The sequence below is a fragment of the Anguilla rostrata genome, chromosome 3 (genome assembly GCF_018555375.3).
Source record: "Anguilla rostrata isolate EN2019 chromosome 3, ASM1855537v3, whole genome shotgun sequence".
NCBI lineage: Eukaryota > Metazoa > Chordata > Actinopteri > Anguilliformes > Anguillidae > Anguilla > Anguilla rostrata.
Window position 1 is genome coordinate 48,611,010 of NC_057935.1, and position 14,658 is coordinate 48,625,667.

General features: G+C 48.3%; 1 protein-coding gene across 16 annotated transcripts in view; it reads left to right on the forward strand.

The window, feature by feature from the left end:
• Positions 1-14,658, forward strand: part of mbnl2 (muscleblind-like splicing regulator 2) — a 72,186-nt gene that overhangs the window by 36,258 nt on the left and 21,270 nt on the right. For 8 of the 16 annotated variants that reach the window (XM_064327943.1, XM_064327947.1, XM_064327951.1 and 5 more), the window contains exons 3-5: positions 10,334-10,498; positions 11,638-11,703; positions 13,066-13,266. In XM_064327943.1, the coding sequence (XP_064184013.1) occupies positions 10,334-10,498; positions 11,638-11,703; positions 13,066-13,266 (432 nt within the window). The remainder of the gene's footprint in view (positions 1-10,333; positions 10,499-11,637; positions 11,704-13,065; positions 13,267-14,658) is intronic. The other 8 variants (XM_064327958.1, XM_064327952.1, XM_064327949.1 and 5 more) reach the window with 1 other exon arrangement.

The following is a 14,658-nucleotide window of genomic DNA, read 5'->3' on the forward strand; positions in this document are numbered from 1 at the left end:
AGAGACAACCTCAAGAAAAAGAAAACCTAAATTTACAGGTTGGGAAATGGAGGTAATGCTCCAAAAGGTATACATACAGTACCATATCACAGCGTAGGAATACACCTGTTTCACATCTGAGCATTCTCTCATTAGGCCTAGGAAAAGGAGCAGTAGCTGAGGAAAAGATGGGGTGATGTTAGGTGGCATACAAAAGAAACATAATGCAGGCAAGAGACGCTGGCGGTGGTCCAAAATGAGCAGAGACTATTAAGACCAATGAAACAGCAGGGGGAACGATCCCTGCAAAGTGAGCAAGCGGCGAGGGTGGACAGATTGACACGACCGAACATGTGAGGGGAGTTTCTGAACGTAAAACTTTATTAGTTACTGTATTGAACATGTACGCACAAGTCAATTATTTAAATTCAGAACTGCAATTTACTGCAGCTGCTAGCCAATTACCGATTGTTCACTAGATGTTCTGCACCAATTTGATAAAACATGTAATTTTCATATTATATCTGAAAGTAAATGAATGAGTCGAAAAAATAATCATCCAGCACCTCTGACAGTGTTACTAAACGGGGATTGTGAAATTCCTGCAGCTGAAGTCCACTTTGGAAAGACTGGGATGCAAGGAAATCTAGAGTTGAGAGCAAGTTCAGGATAGCTGGCAGGGAATTTGATCTTTGAGTACTGTACATAGCTCGTGTTCTTCTGTATCCTCCAGTAGTTCGATTGCCGTGTAGCTGTACTGTACAACATGTAATCCTGTTACTTTACTATTCACTGTTCAGCTAACTGAAAAGGGGGTGGATTCTTGGACAAAACCCTCTCCTGCCGTATTCTCCTTGGTCTCTGTGCCTTTTCCTGCCTGTAACGACTGCTGCCGTGTTGGAGAGAGAGCTCTTTATTACCACACCTTTTACAGAATGCGCAAAGGCTGTTTCAGCGCTCGGAAAATGACCGCCTCCTTTCAGGACTTCTTAAAACGCTTGCGTAAAAAGAGGACAGTCGCAATTGAGGCCTGCTTTAGCGAGTTAGACCCAATACTCAAATGGCCTCATTTGCTAATTCTTCTGTTTCAGCGCGCTCACCCCCAAGGTATACATTATGCATGAAGAGATTGAACTTTGTGCGTCGAGAGGGAAGTCATCGATAGACATAATCCCCGTAAATCGCATAATAGCGGTCTTGACCCGTTGCGACCGTTCGGTAAATCTAACATAGGTAATGCGACCTTGTGGCGGCTGCGTTTCTTTTGAAAAGAGGGTGAAAAGCGCTCTCAAACCCTTAGTAAATCTGGCCTTGAGTATTTTGAAAGAAGTAGATTTTCCGCCATCCTATTGTGTATCACTGCTGATGCAAGAATAGCGCCTGTAACACTTTTCCCAGCTTCACGCTGGTCGAGTGCTTTCCAATCCAGCGGGTATAATTAAGAGCAAACTGCCTTTCCGACATTGTAAATTCAAATGAGCCGCCTAGCAGTCTGCGGGGGGGCGGTTCCGGTTCTCCATTACGCTTTTCCGATCCGCGTCCCAGTCGCTCCGGCAAAGCCTATACTCAGACCGCCGTCCGGTCACCTGCGATCCCCTGCTCTGAATGTGAGGCTTTGTCCGAAGTGAACGCGTCCGGTTCCTGAGGTTCGATGGCGGTCGCCCGCAGTCTGGCGCCGTCGCCGTGGCGGTCGCGGAGCCGAGCGGAATTTCCCTGCTCGTGAGGGTAAAGCGAGAGCGTGAGGTAACCCTCCCCCGGCAGCGAGCGGCGGTGAGCGTTTCTCCCAGGGTTCTCCTTCAGCGCGCGTGAACGCTCGCGAGAAGCACGTCCGTCGGCGGCTGGAGTCGGTAGAACAAACACACGCGTGCGGAGCGGAGATCACACACAGCGTGAGGTAAACCCTGAGCAAAAACCCTGCCCGCACCAATGTGTGGCTAACGGACGGAAGAAGCGAGCTTCATACAGGCGACTGCAAATTAGTGATCTTTTAGCCGACGTTCAGCAGACACGAGGGTCTGATTTACTCCTCTTGCATGGACTGGCATGGCTGAGCCTTATTTTTTTTTTTTGGAGCTTTTAATATCCCTGGAGGGACTCGCAACCCTTCTGGCGTGTGGGTGGGACTCGTGTGCAGTCAAACAGTGTGCCGTGATTACAGCTATTGTTAGCGTTTCTGAAAGGGGAAAAATAGATTCGTATAGTCGCATAATTACCAGGTCTGACTCCGAGAAGGACGCGTAGGGAAAGAGGGTGGCTTAATGGCGCGGGGATATTTCGCGCGAGGATTCTTAAGGCCTGAGCGGCCCTTAAAGTGCTCGTTTCACAGTCTTTTACTACCTGCCGAGAGAACATTGCATCCCGACTCCTCGCGTTAATGTCTCGCTTTAGCAATTCACTCAGAAAGTGGACCTTTCATTTAGACCGGGTGGACACATAGCTTCAACATTGACGCTCGTCCTAGCACCCATGTGTTTTTATACATTTTAGCAGTGGTCCTCTAATTTGCCAGTTTGCTTTGTCACCATTATGTCATAAAGTCGGTCTGTCGCACAAACGCAGCGTAGGGTTCGTCTAAACCAGAAGCTGTAAGGAGGCCTACTGCATCCTTCAACGATTCATTACATTACATTACATTACAGGCATTTGGCAGACGCTCTTATCCAGAGCGACGTACAACAAAGTGTATAACCATAACCAGGAACAAGTATGACGAAACCCCTAGAGAGAAGTACCGGTCCAAGTACAGGGAACAACCGCATAGTTCAACTTGGACCCTGATGGTTAAACTGATTAACACTAACAACGAGAACGGCAACAACGCAATCTATGGAAAAATAAAAATAAATAAAAATACAATTAGTCGTTAAGACAGGCGCATCAACTAAGTCATTAACATCAACATCAGTCTCATGTGGAGTGGATGGTCACATGGGTGAGGAGAGAAAGATAAGTATAGATACATCGTGCCTATGCTCCCCCAAAGGTAAGATCTGGTGCTTCTGTTGATGAAGGGCACGGCTCTGCCGGCCCCCCCTGAAACAGTGGATCCCCTTTCAAGCGAAATGCAAATGGTCCATCTGCGGCGGAGGCCAGCGGAAGACTGAACCGCCATTCTTCTCCCCGCACAAGTGCCTTCTGTGTGCGCCCCCGCGGCCAGACAGAGCCGCGGCTCCCGCACAATGAGCAGCTGACTACGGGGACGCGGGCCTCTGGAGTGTTTACACTGTCTGAGCCGGCCGTGCAGCAGGCAGCCGAAGGGATAAGCCCCTTTCACTTTCGGCCTCCAGTGTTCTCCGCAGGACGCGCCCGCCTGGATCGGCCCGTACCTTTTAGGCAAACGTAAGGAGATCTATCGCGCACGGTGTCCGTACGACCGTTTAAAAAATTATGCCTGAGTTTCCGTATTTCTCCGTAGTTTTAATTTCACACCCCAGCTAGAGTATTGACTTCTGTCGATCTTTATTCAAGATGACAGTTTGTTTGAAGAGTAACTGCAGTGGTTAGCTAACTGTTAAGCTGTGCATAACCATTTCGTAAGCCCCGGTCACTGTCTGTCCAAAAGGGGATTTAAAAAAAAAAAATAAATAAAAAATGAAGACTCTTTATTTAACTACAATTTGACTTTCTCCTTAGTGACATATGATCATATTATGCCCATGTTACACAGTTGTAGGGACTCGCTAATACAGCTGGTACATCTCCGAAGCGGCTGATGCACTAAGAGGGCTACACTGTGCGTGTTAATTAGATGCACTGTTTCGGCGTGCACGTGTCAAGTTTGGGTACTAATCTTAGGCGAGCCTCAGGGCCAGGCTAGCCATTAGCAGAGGGTAGGTGCGAATGCGAGAGCAGACGAAAACCAGGACATTGCAGCTCTCGCTACTGAACACCAGCTACAAAACAAATCACTTTGCTTGGCAGTAATAATGAGAAATTACTTACTTTTCTTCAGATTTACAGTGTGACACGGTCGTCGGCAAACAAAACTCCGCAAACGCTAGCCTAACAAAGAGGTTGAATTCACTGGGGTTATTAGTGGGAATCCAGGGGACATCCTTAAATGGGTTAAATCAGTGTAATCCTAATCTGTTTACGAAATTAGTAGCATTAATTTCTTTTTAATCCTCGCAGGACTTGAATGAAATATGTAGAGCACATTTCCTGTTATTAATTGAGCAGTATGTGAATTTTTACTCTGGGGCTCTGAGGGGAAGTTACAGTGCTTATAGGGGGAGGGGGTTGTTAAAGGAGTTGGTTTGGAAGCCGATGCTGGGGAGGGAGGGAGGGCCCACAGCCCGACATGTTTAGCAAAGGAAGTTCAGGCCGGGCCGGGGAGCGGTAAGCCAGCGGGTCGGCGAGCGGGCCGGCGGCTCCAGTGCTGAGTGACAGAGGGCCCGGGGAAGCCCGTGTGAAGAGATCCCCTAACCCCGGGCAGCTCAGCGCCCTGTTCTGGCCACTCAGCACTTCCCCTAAGCCTCTTTCAGCCGGCTCTCCTAAAGCCGCACCTGCGCGTCTGAAGCGCGGGCACCAGCTTTCCTCAGGCCCCGCTGATGTTATTACCCACTCAGCATCTTCGCTTTGCTGCGCACGCGCTTTCAGCCTCAGCCAGTCACTACGGTTGAGGAATCGATACTCTTACCCCCCTTCCCCCCCACCCCCACCTCCACCCTTGTTTGACCTTGTGTTAAGAGGTTGTGTGTGCATTGAAAATTAGCGTAGTAGATGGTCACAAAGCTTTTAGCCAAACAAGCTTCCTGGAAGGTTAGTTTCCACTCTGTCTGTTGTGCGATGATGTTTACCGGTTGTTGTGGCTGAGAAGACATGTAAATAAAGATAGATTTGAGCTAATTGTTATTTCTTAGTTGCTAGTTTTATTTCTGACTTCTCTTGATCTGTTCTAACAAAAAGTGTGAATTGAATTTTGCTAACCATTTCATTTTTTGAGGCACAAACTGAATGGAACATTGATCAAAATAATGTCACCTATTTACATTCTGTAACTTCAGATTCTAATCTGTTTCTCCTTTGTGTTCTTGCATAACCCCCCATAGACATCCTGGACTAGGTGTCTGTCTGTAGGTTGAGGCTCTGGGAGGAGTTGTAGTCCAATTTGTAGTCCAATTTGTGAAGGCTTTAATTTGAGAAGTGCAAGCGTGTAAGTGGTGAGGGCCATGAAGGAATGCGCTCCTGCAGAGCACATGACGCTGCTCGTTCCTCCCCCAGACGCTCCCTTCAGCCGAGTGCGCGGGTTCTCCCGCAGCGGTCATAACGCTGCCTGCCTGCGTGCCGGAGTCTTTCCCCGCTCTGTAATGGAGGAGCGCGTGGAGGTGCAGCCCCGCGGAGCCCTACTGTAATTACAGCTTCAAGTGTCTGCGGCTGGCAGGCGCTCTTCCAGTGCGTCAGAGTGACTAATGCAGCCCTGCACTTCCAGAGCCACACTCTTCTTCAGATTTCACTTATTCTGGACGTTGTAAATGCACATGGGGGCTATTTTGCGATTTAAAAAAATAAACTCGGGGAAAGTGCTTTTGGTCGGCTTCGAGCATTTAGTCATCGGCCTTGTCAAGACTGTTTACCTGCTGCTCGCCTGATTGGTCCAGCTTTTCCCCCCTCCTGTTCATGTTCGTTGTTTCCCATAAAACACGGGATCCATTTGAAGTTGGAATTTGTCATTAATTTTCATTAATGTCACAAAGACAACTTATAAACCTTTTTAATGGAATAGGTCTAGGTGGTATTTAATCACCATTCAAAACTAATTTATATTCAGGCTACAGTACGCGGTAAGGAAAGGTGTCAAAAAGGTGTCACACCTCCTTTATGAGAGCGCTGCAATTTCTAAAATATGCTTCATGTTCCATTACATTACATTACAGGCATTTAGCAGACGCTCTTATCCAGAGCGACTTACACAACTTTTTTACTTAGCACTTTACATTGTATCCATTTATACAGCTGGATATATACCGAAGCAATGCAGGTTAAGTACCTTGCTCAAGGGTACAACGGCAGTGTCCTTACCCGGGATTCGAACCTGCGACCTTTCGGTTACAAGCGCAGTTCCTTACCCACTGTGCCACACTCCATCCTCATTAAAATGACATTTGGCCTTCCTGGATTATTGGTTTTAGAGTGCTGAGATAATAAGATAAGATTAATTGGTCTACACACAAAAGTATCATTGGTTTAGGCCAGCAAGATTTTCTTTAAAAATAAAGATAGGTGAAGCAATGTGGGCATTGCTGGAAGATATTGGTGGCATGCAGTGCCCATCTCTGACCACAGGGGGAGTCATGCCGTGATTATAGTATTTGTTGAGTGCAGTACCCTTCTCTGACCACAGGACTAGATGAGCGAGGCTGCAGATGGAAAACTAAAGCGAAATGAGCGTGAAGAGCCAATCCCAAGAGAGCTACAAAGGCCACCGGTTTGTGGTCGTCAACATGGATTTAGAATAAGAGGGTCCCCTGCTGGGTGAATGGCAAGCCAACAAACCATTACAGGCAGCAGATCTTTCCCCTGACCCAAACAATGAGCTTAACTTTAGCTGTAGGGTAATGTCATTAAACGCACTGCTTTCCATGTCGGAAATTTGTACACAGCACAATTTGTACACAGCACAAAGTAAAGTATGCCAAAACACATGGGACTGTATGAATTTAGTCTCAAACATTGTAAGTTCTTGTTTCATCCTTGCCCAGCGTAACGTTGCCACTTCAGTCCTTTCAAAACTCAGGGAAGCCCTGCAAGTATGCGTAGGGCTTAGTGGCAGAACACTCAAGCGTTTCTGTCTTATCTCCGGGGTCTCATGATCACCTTGGAGAAGATAATCCCGTCTCCTGTAAGGTCTCGTCGTGCGATGCTGATAATTCTCCGCTCGCAGACGCGCGCGCGTCCCCCTCTGATACCATCTCGTACCGCACCCCTCCGCCGTTCAGGCGTCCGCACGCATTTGTGTCACATGACTCGGGACGTCTCCCCGCGGTGCCATCTCCTCTGTCAGTCATTCGCCGCTGTGTGTCGAAATACGCGCAGAAAACACGCATTTGTCCCAAACACGGGCGCTGCGATTGGCGCTGTTGTTCTCCCACGAATCCTATTGGTGTTTGTTTTTAGTCTCACTCCCGCAGCTCATCGTTTCGGTGACAGCGGCATTTACCGGCGATGCCGTCTGGAGCAGCGCTGTGAAAGGAAGCCTTGCAGTCGACGGGGTTAGACGCTTGGCTTCAAAGCTGCGTAAACTGCATTCTTGGCGGAGCTGTGGTGAGCTGGTCACTTAATGGATGCACATTTTCACATTTCACTGTCCTAATGTACATTCCAAAATGTCTGTTCGGCCAAAACCTCCAGCATTGCTGGACCCGCTTTCTAGATTTATCAGGCGAGCATCAGCGAGAGAACCCAGTGAAGATGAGAACACCCGAGATAGAAAAAAACGAGCGAGTCAGCGCTTTAAAAAATGAATTATGGGAAGGATCATAAGCAGTTCAAAGAAAGCGAGTGTGCCTGTGTTGCTTTGGCTGGTGTCACACAGTGGATGAGTGAGCACAGCCAATGAAGTCTCAGTCTACCTGGATTCCACAGCCAGTGCTGAGATGTCTAATCAACAATTCTGAGGGGTGTCAACAGTTGGCTAGATGCAAGTCAGTGGTTGTGCAGAAGCCCGAGGTTCATTAAAAATGAAAGCCGCTCCGGGCTGCCAGGACGCACACTCTGTAAAAGCGCCGCTCGTGGTGCATGAGTGAGCACCACGGCCTTTGATGGAAGCTGCCCTGTGCCAGTGTCGACCGTGGCCAGCCAGGGACAGCACATGATTGGCTGTGCGTCACCCAAGGGACACACAGGAGGGATTCAGTCAGCGGGGATAGCAGGGCTCGTTGCTCGAGCGCCCCCTGTCGGCCGTCCAGAGACTGTGGCTTCATCTCTGTGCCCGCGTATGATTGGGTCTCCTCCGCCCCCGCTCTGCACGTGTGCCGGCTTTTTGGCTGTGGTGTGGGGAAAAGGCAGCTGGCTGACACCGCGGGTATCAGAGGAGAACCGCGAGTTGTCTTTTCTCGTGAGCCAGCAGCAGGTGGCATATATGAGCGCGCTAGTGCATAGGGTTGGGTATCGTTCAAAATGTTTCAATACTGATACCAAAAATCAGTGACTTTAATTTCATACAGTACCTCCACAATACTTTTTTCCGATACTGCATATGAATGAAAGCCTTCAGCTTATCAGCCAACCGTGTTTCTATAAATGATTATAGCTGATAGCTTTACTGTTTGTAAGCATGTTTGTCTTTAAAAATGATGTCATTGTAGTGTCAAAGTGTCAAAATAAGCAGAATAAGAAAATAAAGGGCAATTTCAATCATGTTATTTTGTAAAACGACAGATTAGGAACAGAAGAAAATATAGTGCAGTTCCAAAACTCTTTTATGAGCTGTGGACTGTTAGGACTGTGTGGAGGGGGGCTGGAACTGTACAGCAGGGACTCAGGGCTGCCGCCATCTATCTCTTAATGAAACAAAAAAAAAAAGGAACACCATGTCTTGCACACTGTTGTGTTTACTTTCCTAGCAAAATCATTGCAAACCTACCTCATTGCAAACGTACCTAAAAAATAGAGATTCAGCTGTATTGAAATGATGCAACACCTTTTCTCTAAAGTAGGTTACAGCATGATGGCATGCATCTTTTTTTCTTTTTTTGTTCTTTAGCTTGGCTATACTTGCTGCCAAAGTAAAGGCAGTCATGGAGGGGGTGGAATCAGCTACACTGCGGCCTTAGTCCTTAGTATGAAATGAAATAAGAGATATGGAGTAAGATCACATCTAGCTGTCTGCTGCTAGCGTTTTTTTAATGATGCGTTTTTATATGGCTTGCGAGGTATGCTGCTAACAGTAATATAACTAGCGTTATTACAAGACAGCCATTAGTATCCGAGCCAGAAGTTGGCACAGCTGACCTCCACCGACAAACACTGTTGACATAAACGGTGGAATGAAATTAGTTAGCCACTCGCTAGCATAAGCCAAGTTAGATCTTTTTTCCCTTTTATTCATACAGTTATTATTATTCGTACAGTTTTTGATAGGCCTACTCAGTAGGACCGACATATTTTGGTTGGTTCCTGATGGCTCTGTTTTTTGAAGTCCAACCCTACTTGTACATAGTTCGCTAATTGGGCATTGGGCAAATTCGAGTCGAATTGGAGATGCCAAATTGAAAAATAATAATGTTTGAATAATAATAAATTTATTTGTGCTGTATTAGAAGTCTGCATATCCTACTTAGTTTTTTGCTACTTGTGGTTTAATGTGTTGTATCATATAGTTGTTTTCTGTCATATTAGTGAGTGGGGACAGTTGCGAGTGAGTCATTCCAAAGGGCAAGTCATGCTCAAGTGCAGTTCTCTCACTTCCTGAAATCACTGGAGAGAAAATTATGCCTTACTTCAGACGGTGTTTATTTATTGGAGGTTGGAGATTGATTTTTTGGCATCTACTCCGTTTTTATAATTTGGTACTAAATTCTCAGGGAACACTGTAGATTAATTACAGCCTTAGCTTACAATAAGGGTAATTGTACAGTGTGTTCTTTTTTGCTTTGTTGGGGAAAGTGTGACTTGCAAAATGGAAATACTTTACCTGTGTATAGGTATTTATTTCCTAAAGGTAGAAAGTGTCCAGTTTTTATATACGGCCGGTGGCCTGCTCCTTAATGATATCAGATGTAAGCAGATGAATGTGCGCGGTCGTGCTGAGGCCGCTCGTGAAGGCGAGGCTGCTGTACTTGCTTTGGGGAGCGTGTGCAGCCTGTAACTGCCGGGATGTTTGCACAGGCCCGTGACTCTGGAATAACGGGCGTGTGATTCGATTACGGCGCCGGTGCCGCTCTCCTTTAGCCGTCAGCCGGCGAGGTGTGACGCATCGGAATTCTTCTCCCGGCGGTCTCGCACGCACCGCCGCCCGCCGCATTGCCCCCCCCCCCCGGCACCCCCGCCCGTCTCGGCGGCCGTCCGCAGCGAAAGCCGGAGCCGGGTCGGATTAGCGCGCTCGCGCTCCCGGCTTTAGCCGGGAATGGGAGCTCCGCGTAGCCGGCGAACCCGCGGGAGGCCGTCTGGAGCGCTGCCGTCCGAGCAGGCCCTGTCCCGCTGACATGCTTTCACATTCTTCTGCAGGAAGGTTTCGGCCCGCAGCGTCCATCTCCCCCGGCTCCCGCACGCCCCCAGGGCCGCCCGGCCCGAACACGCACAGCGTCGCCGTTTCCACGGCTTCAGCTCCCGCCGTTTTCCTCCACGTCAAAACCCTAACCCTCGCTTTGTGCTTTTTCTCCCCCCCCCTCTCTCTCTCTCTCTCTCGCTCCAGGGTCGGTGTACAAGAGAAAACTGCAAATACCTTCACCCACCAGCGCACTTAAAAACCCAGCTGGAGATAAACGGGCGCAACAACCTGATCCAGCAGAAGACGGCCGCCGCCATGCTGGCCCAGCAGATGCAGTTCATGATCCCGGGCACCACCATGCAGCCCATGGTGAGTACCCCCACGCGCCTACGCTGGGGGGCCGCCCAAAGCGAGGCTCGGCCCCGCGGGTGTCTCCTGACCTCCTCTCCCAATCCGAGCAGGACTGCAACTTCCCCCACACAAATTACTGAAAGGGTTAGAATAACAAGGGGGCAGGGAGAAAAATGTGTTCATTTTTCCTTGGGCTGGGAACTCTGGTGCCTCTGCGCAGCCCAGGATTGGCTCCGGCCGTGTTTGAGGAGCTCGAGGGGCGGGATCAGCTGCGGAGCTGGCCTGAGAGAGAGATTGAGCTGCGTAATACTCCAGATGAGTGGGCTGTCAGCAGCCTCGCGCACGCTCATGAATATTAACGAGCTCCTCCGTTTTATTATCCAACCGCTAAAGAAGCGCTGACTCCGGGAAGAGGAGCGCGGTAAAAGCCCCGCCCATCGCTCGGCTTGCCCTCGTCCCGTGATCTGAGAGGAGAGGCTTTATCGAATTCGGTCTCACGCTGTTCTGTATCAGCAGCTGGTGCGGGCTTCAGAAAGGCAGCTGTTCAATTTCACATCGTAAAGGAATGTAGCAACAGTGCACACTGCAGTCAAATACATGATCACTTACCACTAAGGCCTCCTTCCTAACCTCATCATGCACAGGGTGCTTGCACAGGTCTAGAAGTCTGGAGGTAGTAAGCAGGGGTGTAACGATACAGAAATGTTGTGATTCGGTACGATACGGTACAGTAAGCTCACGGTTTACGGTTTCGATACGAAAAAAAATGAGTGTTCATAATACAGTATGTAACTAGTATGTAACTAATTAAAATTTTTTGAAACATTCAACAAAGTGTTTTTTTTAAATATTTCTAAATGTCAAACAAAAAAAACATGTCAGCAGCACTCTATAGCAAAACAAAAAGCCGGCACTGCTGAAATGTTGGCCTGATGGAATTGTGTAGCGTGGCTCGAGGACTTCCAGCATGTGTCCTTGAACCCCCGCGTTCTCGACCACGGAATACGGCCTTGAACCCGCCGCAGTAAACTTCCCTGTTGCCAAAGTGATTTCTTCTGTCCGCGGTGAACCACCAGACAGGGGCTGCCTGACATGAAATGCGGTGGTGATGCTAACCTGCTGCTGCTGTGTTGCTGTGGATTTGTGTTTTCTCTTAGATCCACCGATTTGCACAGAGGGGTGATTTCGCCGCAAATGAGATGGCGCATTTGATGTGTTCGCATGTACGTGTGGTACGCTTGTTCGACACAATCCGCAAACTGCAAAAAGTTCCTTTCAGCGTGGCGTTTGCCATCGACGTCATACCTTACGGCAAAGCCAAAGTGGTCCCAGACACCTGATCTAAAATGTGCAGGAGGGTCTTCAGGCTCTCTTTCCATGACTGCACTCTAAACTCTCTCGCGATTCTCAGCTAAATGCTGCCCGCACGCTCTGTTCTCATGTAGTGTTTTCCTAGTCAGAGGGGAGGGGATTCTGGTTACTTGGCGGGCGGGGGTTCTTTCACAGTCAGATTGCTGGTGGTGTTTTTTTTGTTTTTTTTCCCCCAACACTCGTGCGCTGACGTGCAGTAGCAGTGCATTTTAATAGTATTTGTCTAGTTTCTGTACCGAACGTTTGACGTGTACTGAACGGAAAGTGCCCTACCGAACGGTACAGTGCGGTACGGTGCATTGTTACATTTCTAGTAGTAAGCCAAGGCAGCCTTGAAAAATGTATTTGGAAGTCTTGACTTTTCTTGTGTGGAACTGATGTGATTTCAGTTGTTTGCAGTAAAAAAAAAAAGATGAATCCTTTGTGGTTATAGGTAAATTTATTCCCCAGGAATGTTCCAGAACAAAGTGTTAACAGTCTGAGAAAATTTGCAGAGATGTGAGGCAGCGTGTTTATTGACTTGACTAAGACAAGTTCCCGAGTTACCCATTTTACATTATTTGCAGGGACTTCAAACGAGGCTTTGAACATATTTTTCTGTGCGAATCCTATAAATCCAAGCACATCGTCATACATTTGCTCTAGTTTATAGGGTCAGAGCACGTATAGGAAGGGAATTTGAGACAGAAACAAAGAAGAAGCCATCTTTGTGCCGTGTACGCCCAAAACACCGTCGGTTTCATGACTTTTTGCAACATGGCTTTTATGCTCATTCAGGCATTGGCTGTCAAACTGGATTTTAATCGTCACATTTAGCTAACAAATGTAAATATTCCTGAAAATTATGTCGGCCATGATCACTGACATGGTGTTCCCCGTTCAAAAGTAGAAAATCTGCCAACATTACATTGATGGCAGAATAGCGGGGTCTTGTAGCTGTTGCAACACAGTAGCTAACCCGGGAGTGTGCTGCTATTGGTAGGCATCTCACCAGTTGAACTGCCTCAGGATTGCATGCAAAGTTGGCATACAAATAGCATACAATATCTGTCCTAGCTACTTTGTTTATAAACTGGCCACTCAACATTAAGATCACTTCATACTAACATGCACATTTACAGTTTTTACCCGTAAGAACATGTTCTGCAGGCACTGTTGACTGACTACATTTTATCTGATGATGTCATAAAGATTTTCTCCTTTCCTGTCCGCAGCCCTCATTTCCTGTCACCCAAGGCTTGGGGACGAACCACGGCATGAGCTACTCTCCGTATCTCAGCCCCATGACCCATGGAATGGGGCTGGTTCCCACGGAGATGCTGCCCAGCTCCCCGGTCATCATGCCCGGGAGCCCGCCCGTCTCAGTGCAGGGCTCCTCCTCCACTGGGAAGCTACTGCGGACTGACAAGCTGGAGGTGACCAATCGCACTTCGCCTTTAAGCCCACCCTCACGCACATAGAACCGTGTTGACTTGTTATGGTAGCAAGAGCTGGGTAGCAAAAATATATGATCACTCGTATCGGGGAAGAGGTTTGTCTGACGTTCCACTGCAGCAGGGCTGTGCAGTGCTCCCATTTTAGGAGCGTTTGCTCCTGACTGGAAAAATGATTCAGGAGCACATCTGCTAATTGCAATGCATTAGCGTGCTCTTTGGAAAAAATGTTAGCGTTGAGCCTGTGCAGCTAACATGCGGCAGCTAGCTTATAGGTGTTAGCAGTGTGGCGCCAGGGACACTGGAGCAGCAGAGATGCACTTTGGGGTGCACCCCTTAGGGAGCGTGCGAGTGGAGGGGCCAGATGGAAACAGGATTATGAGTACTCCGCAGGCCGCACGGCGAGATGCGTGAGCTCAGCGCAGCTCCACGATGGCGGGCTTTAATAAACACCTTTTCGGCCCTCCGAGGCTTTCACCGTATTGATAGTCCAATTTGAATTTTTTTTTTCCCGCGCAGCTGTGTAAATCTGTGCGCCTGGTTGCTTCAGCAGCAGTGACCCTCTTGAATGAGAATGAGAATGTGGCCTACCGTTGAATTCCCAGGCTATCGATCGTTTTCGCTTTCGTACCGAAGCTTGGAGCCGCGGTTGTGGACGCGCAGTGTGCGCTGGTTTCTGTTCCAGCCGAGCTCTTCATTTACTTTTTATTGTTTCTGCCGTTTCAGTTCTTCAGTCTTTATTTCTTAATTCTGTCGGCTATCTTTGACAGACCTCAAACTGTCAAGTTTATGATTACAGGACAATACAAGGCCGTTGTTTTTTTTTGTTTTTTTTTTGGGGCGTATTGGGCACGCCGCGCAATTACCATTTGAACAAAACTGCGAAAATATTTTGAAAGCCACGTGAGAAACAAAAAGCCCTTTGTCTGCATTGCCCTCCAGGGCAGAAAGAGCTACAGACGGTTCACGCAAACACCACGGGCTGTCAGGCCTAAGTAATGCTTGTAGGCTGTGGTAGGCGGCATAGCCATGCGTCTGTCACGAGAACCACAACGTAACCGACCAGGGAGGGCGTTACAGTCACGACAAGAGCCGTGAGATGTTTCAGTTTCAAATGGCCGCAAAGATGAGGCCCTGTCTCATTGCTCTTCCACGGTGATTTCTTGGCAATGAAAAGGGGCAACGTTCAGCTCGATGACCGCATTCTTCCCCCCGCCGGTCACAGTGCGTTTGCTCCACTGCCGCGCTTCTCGCTGCATCAGCGTCTCAGCCACGGCGTCGCTGGCCAAACGGCCGTTTCCTGTCACGCTCGGAACAGTCCGGAACACCTCCTAAAGCTGCTGACTAACGTTGTTTCATTGCACTTTGATGAGA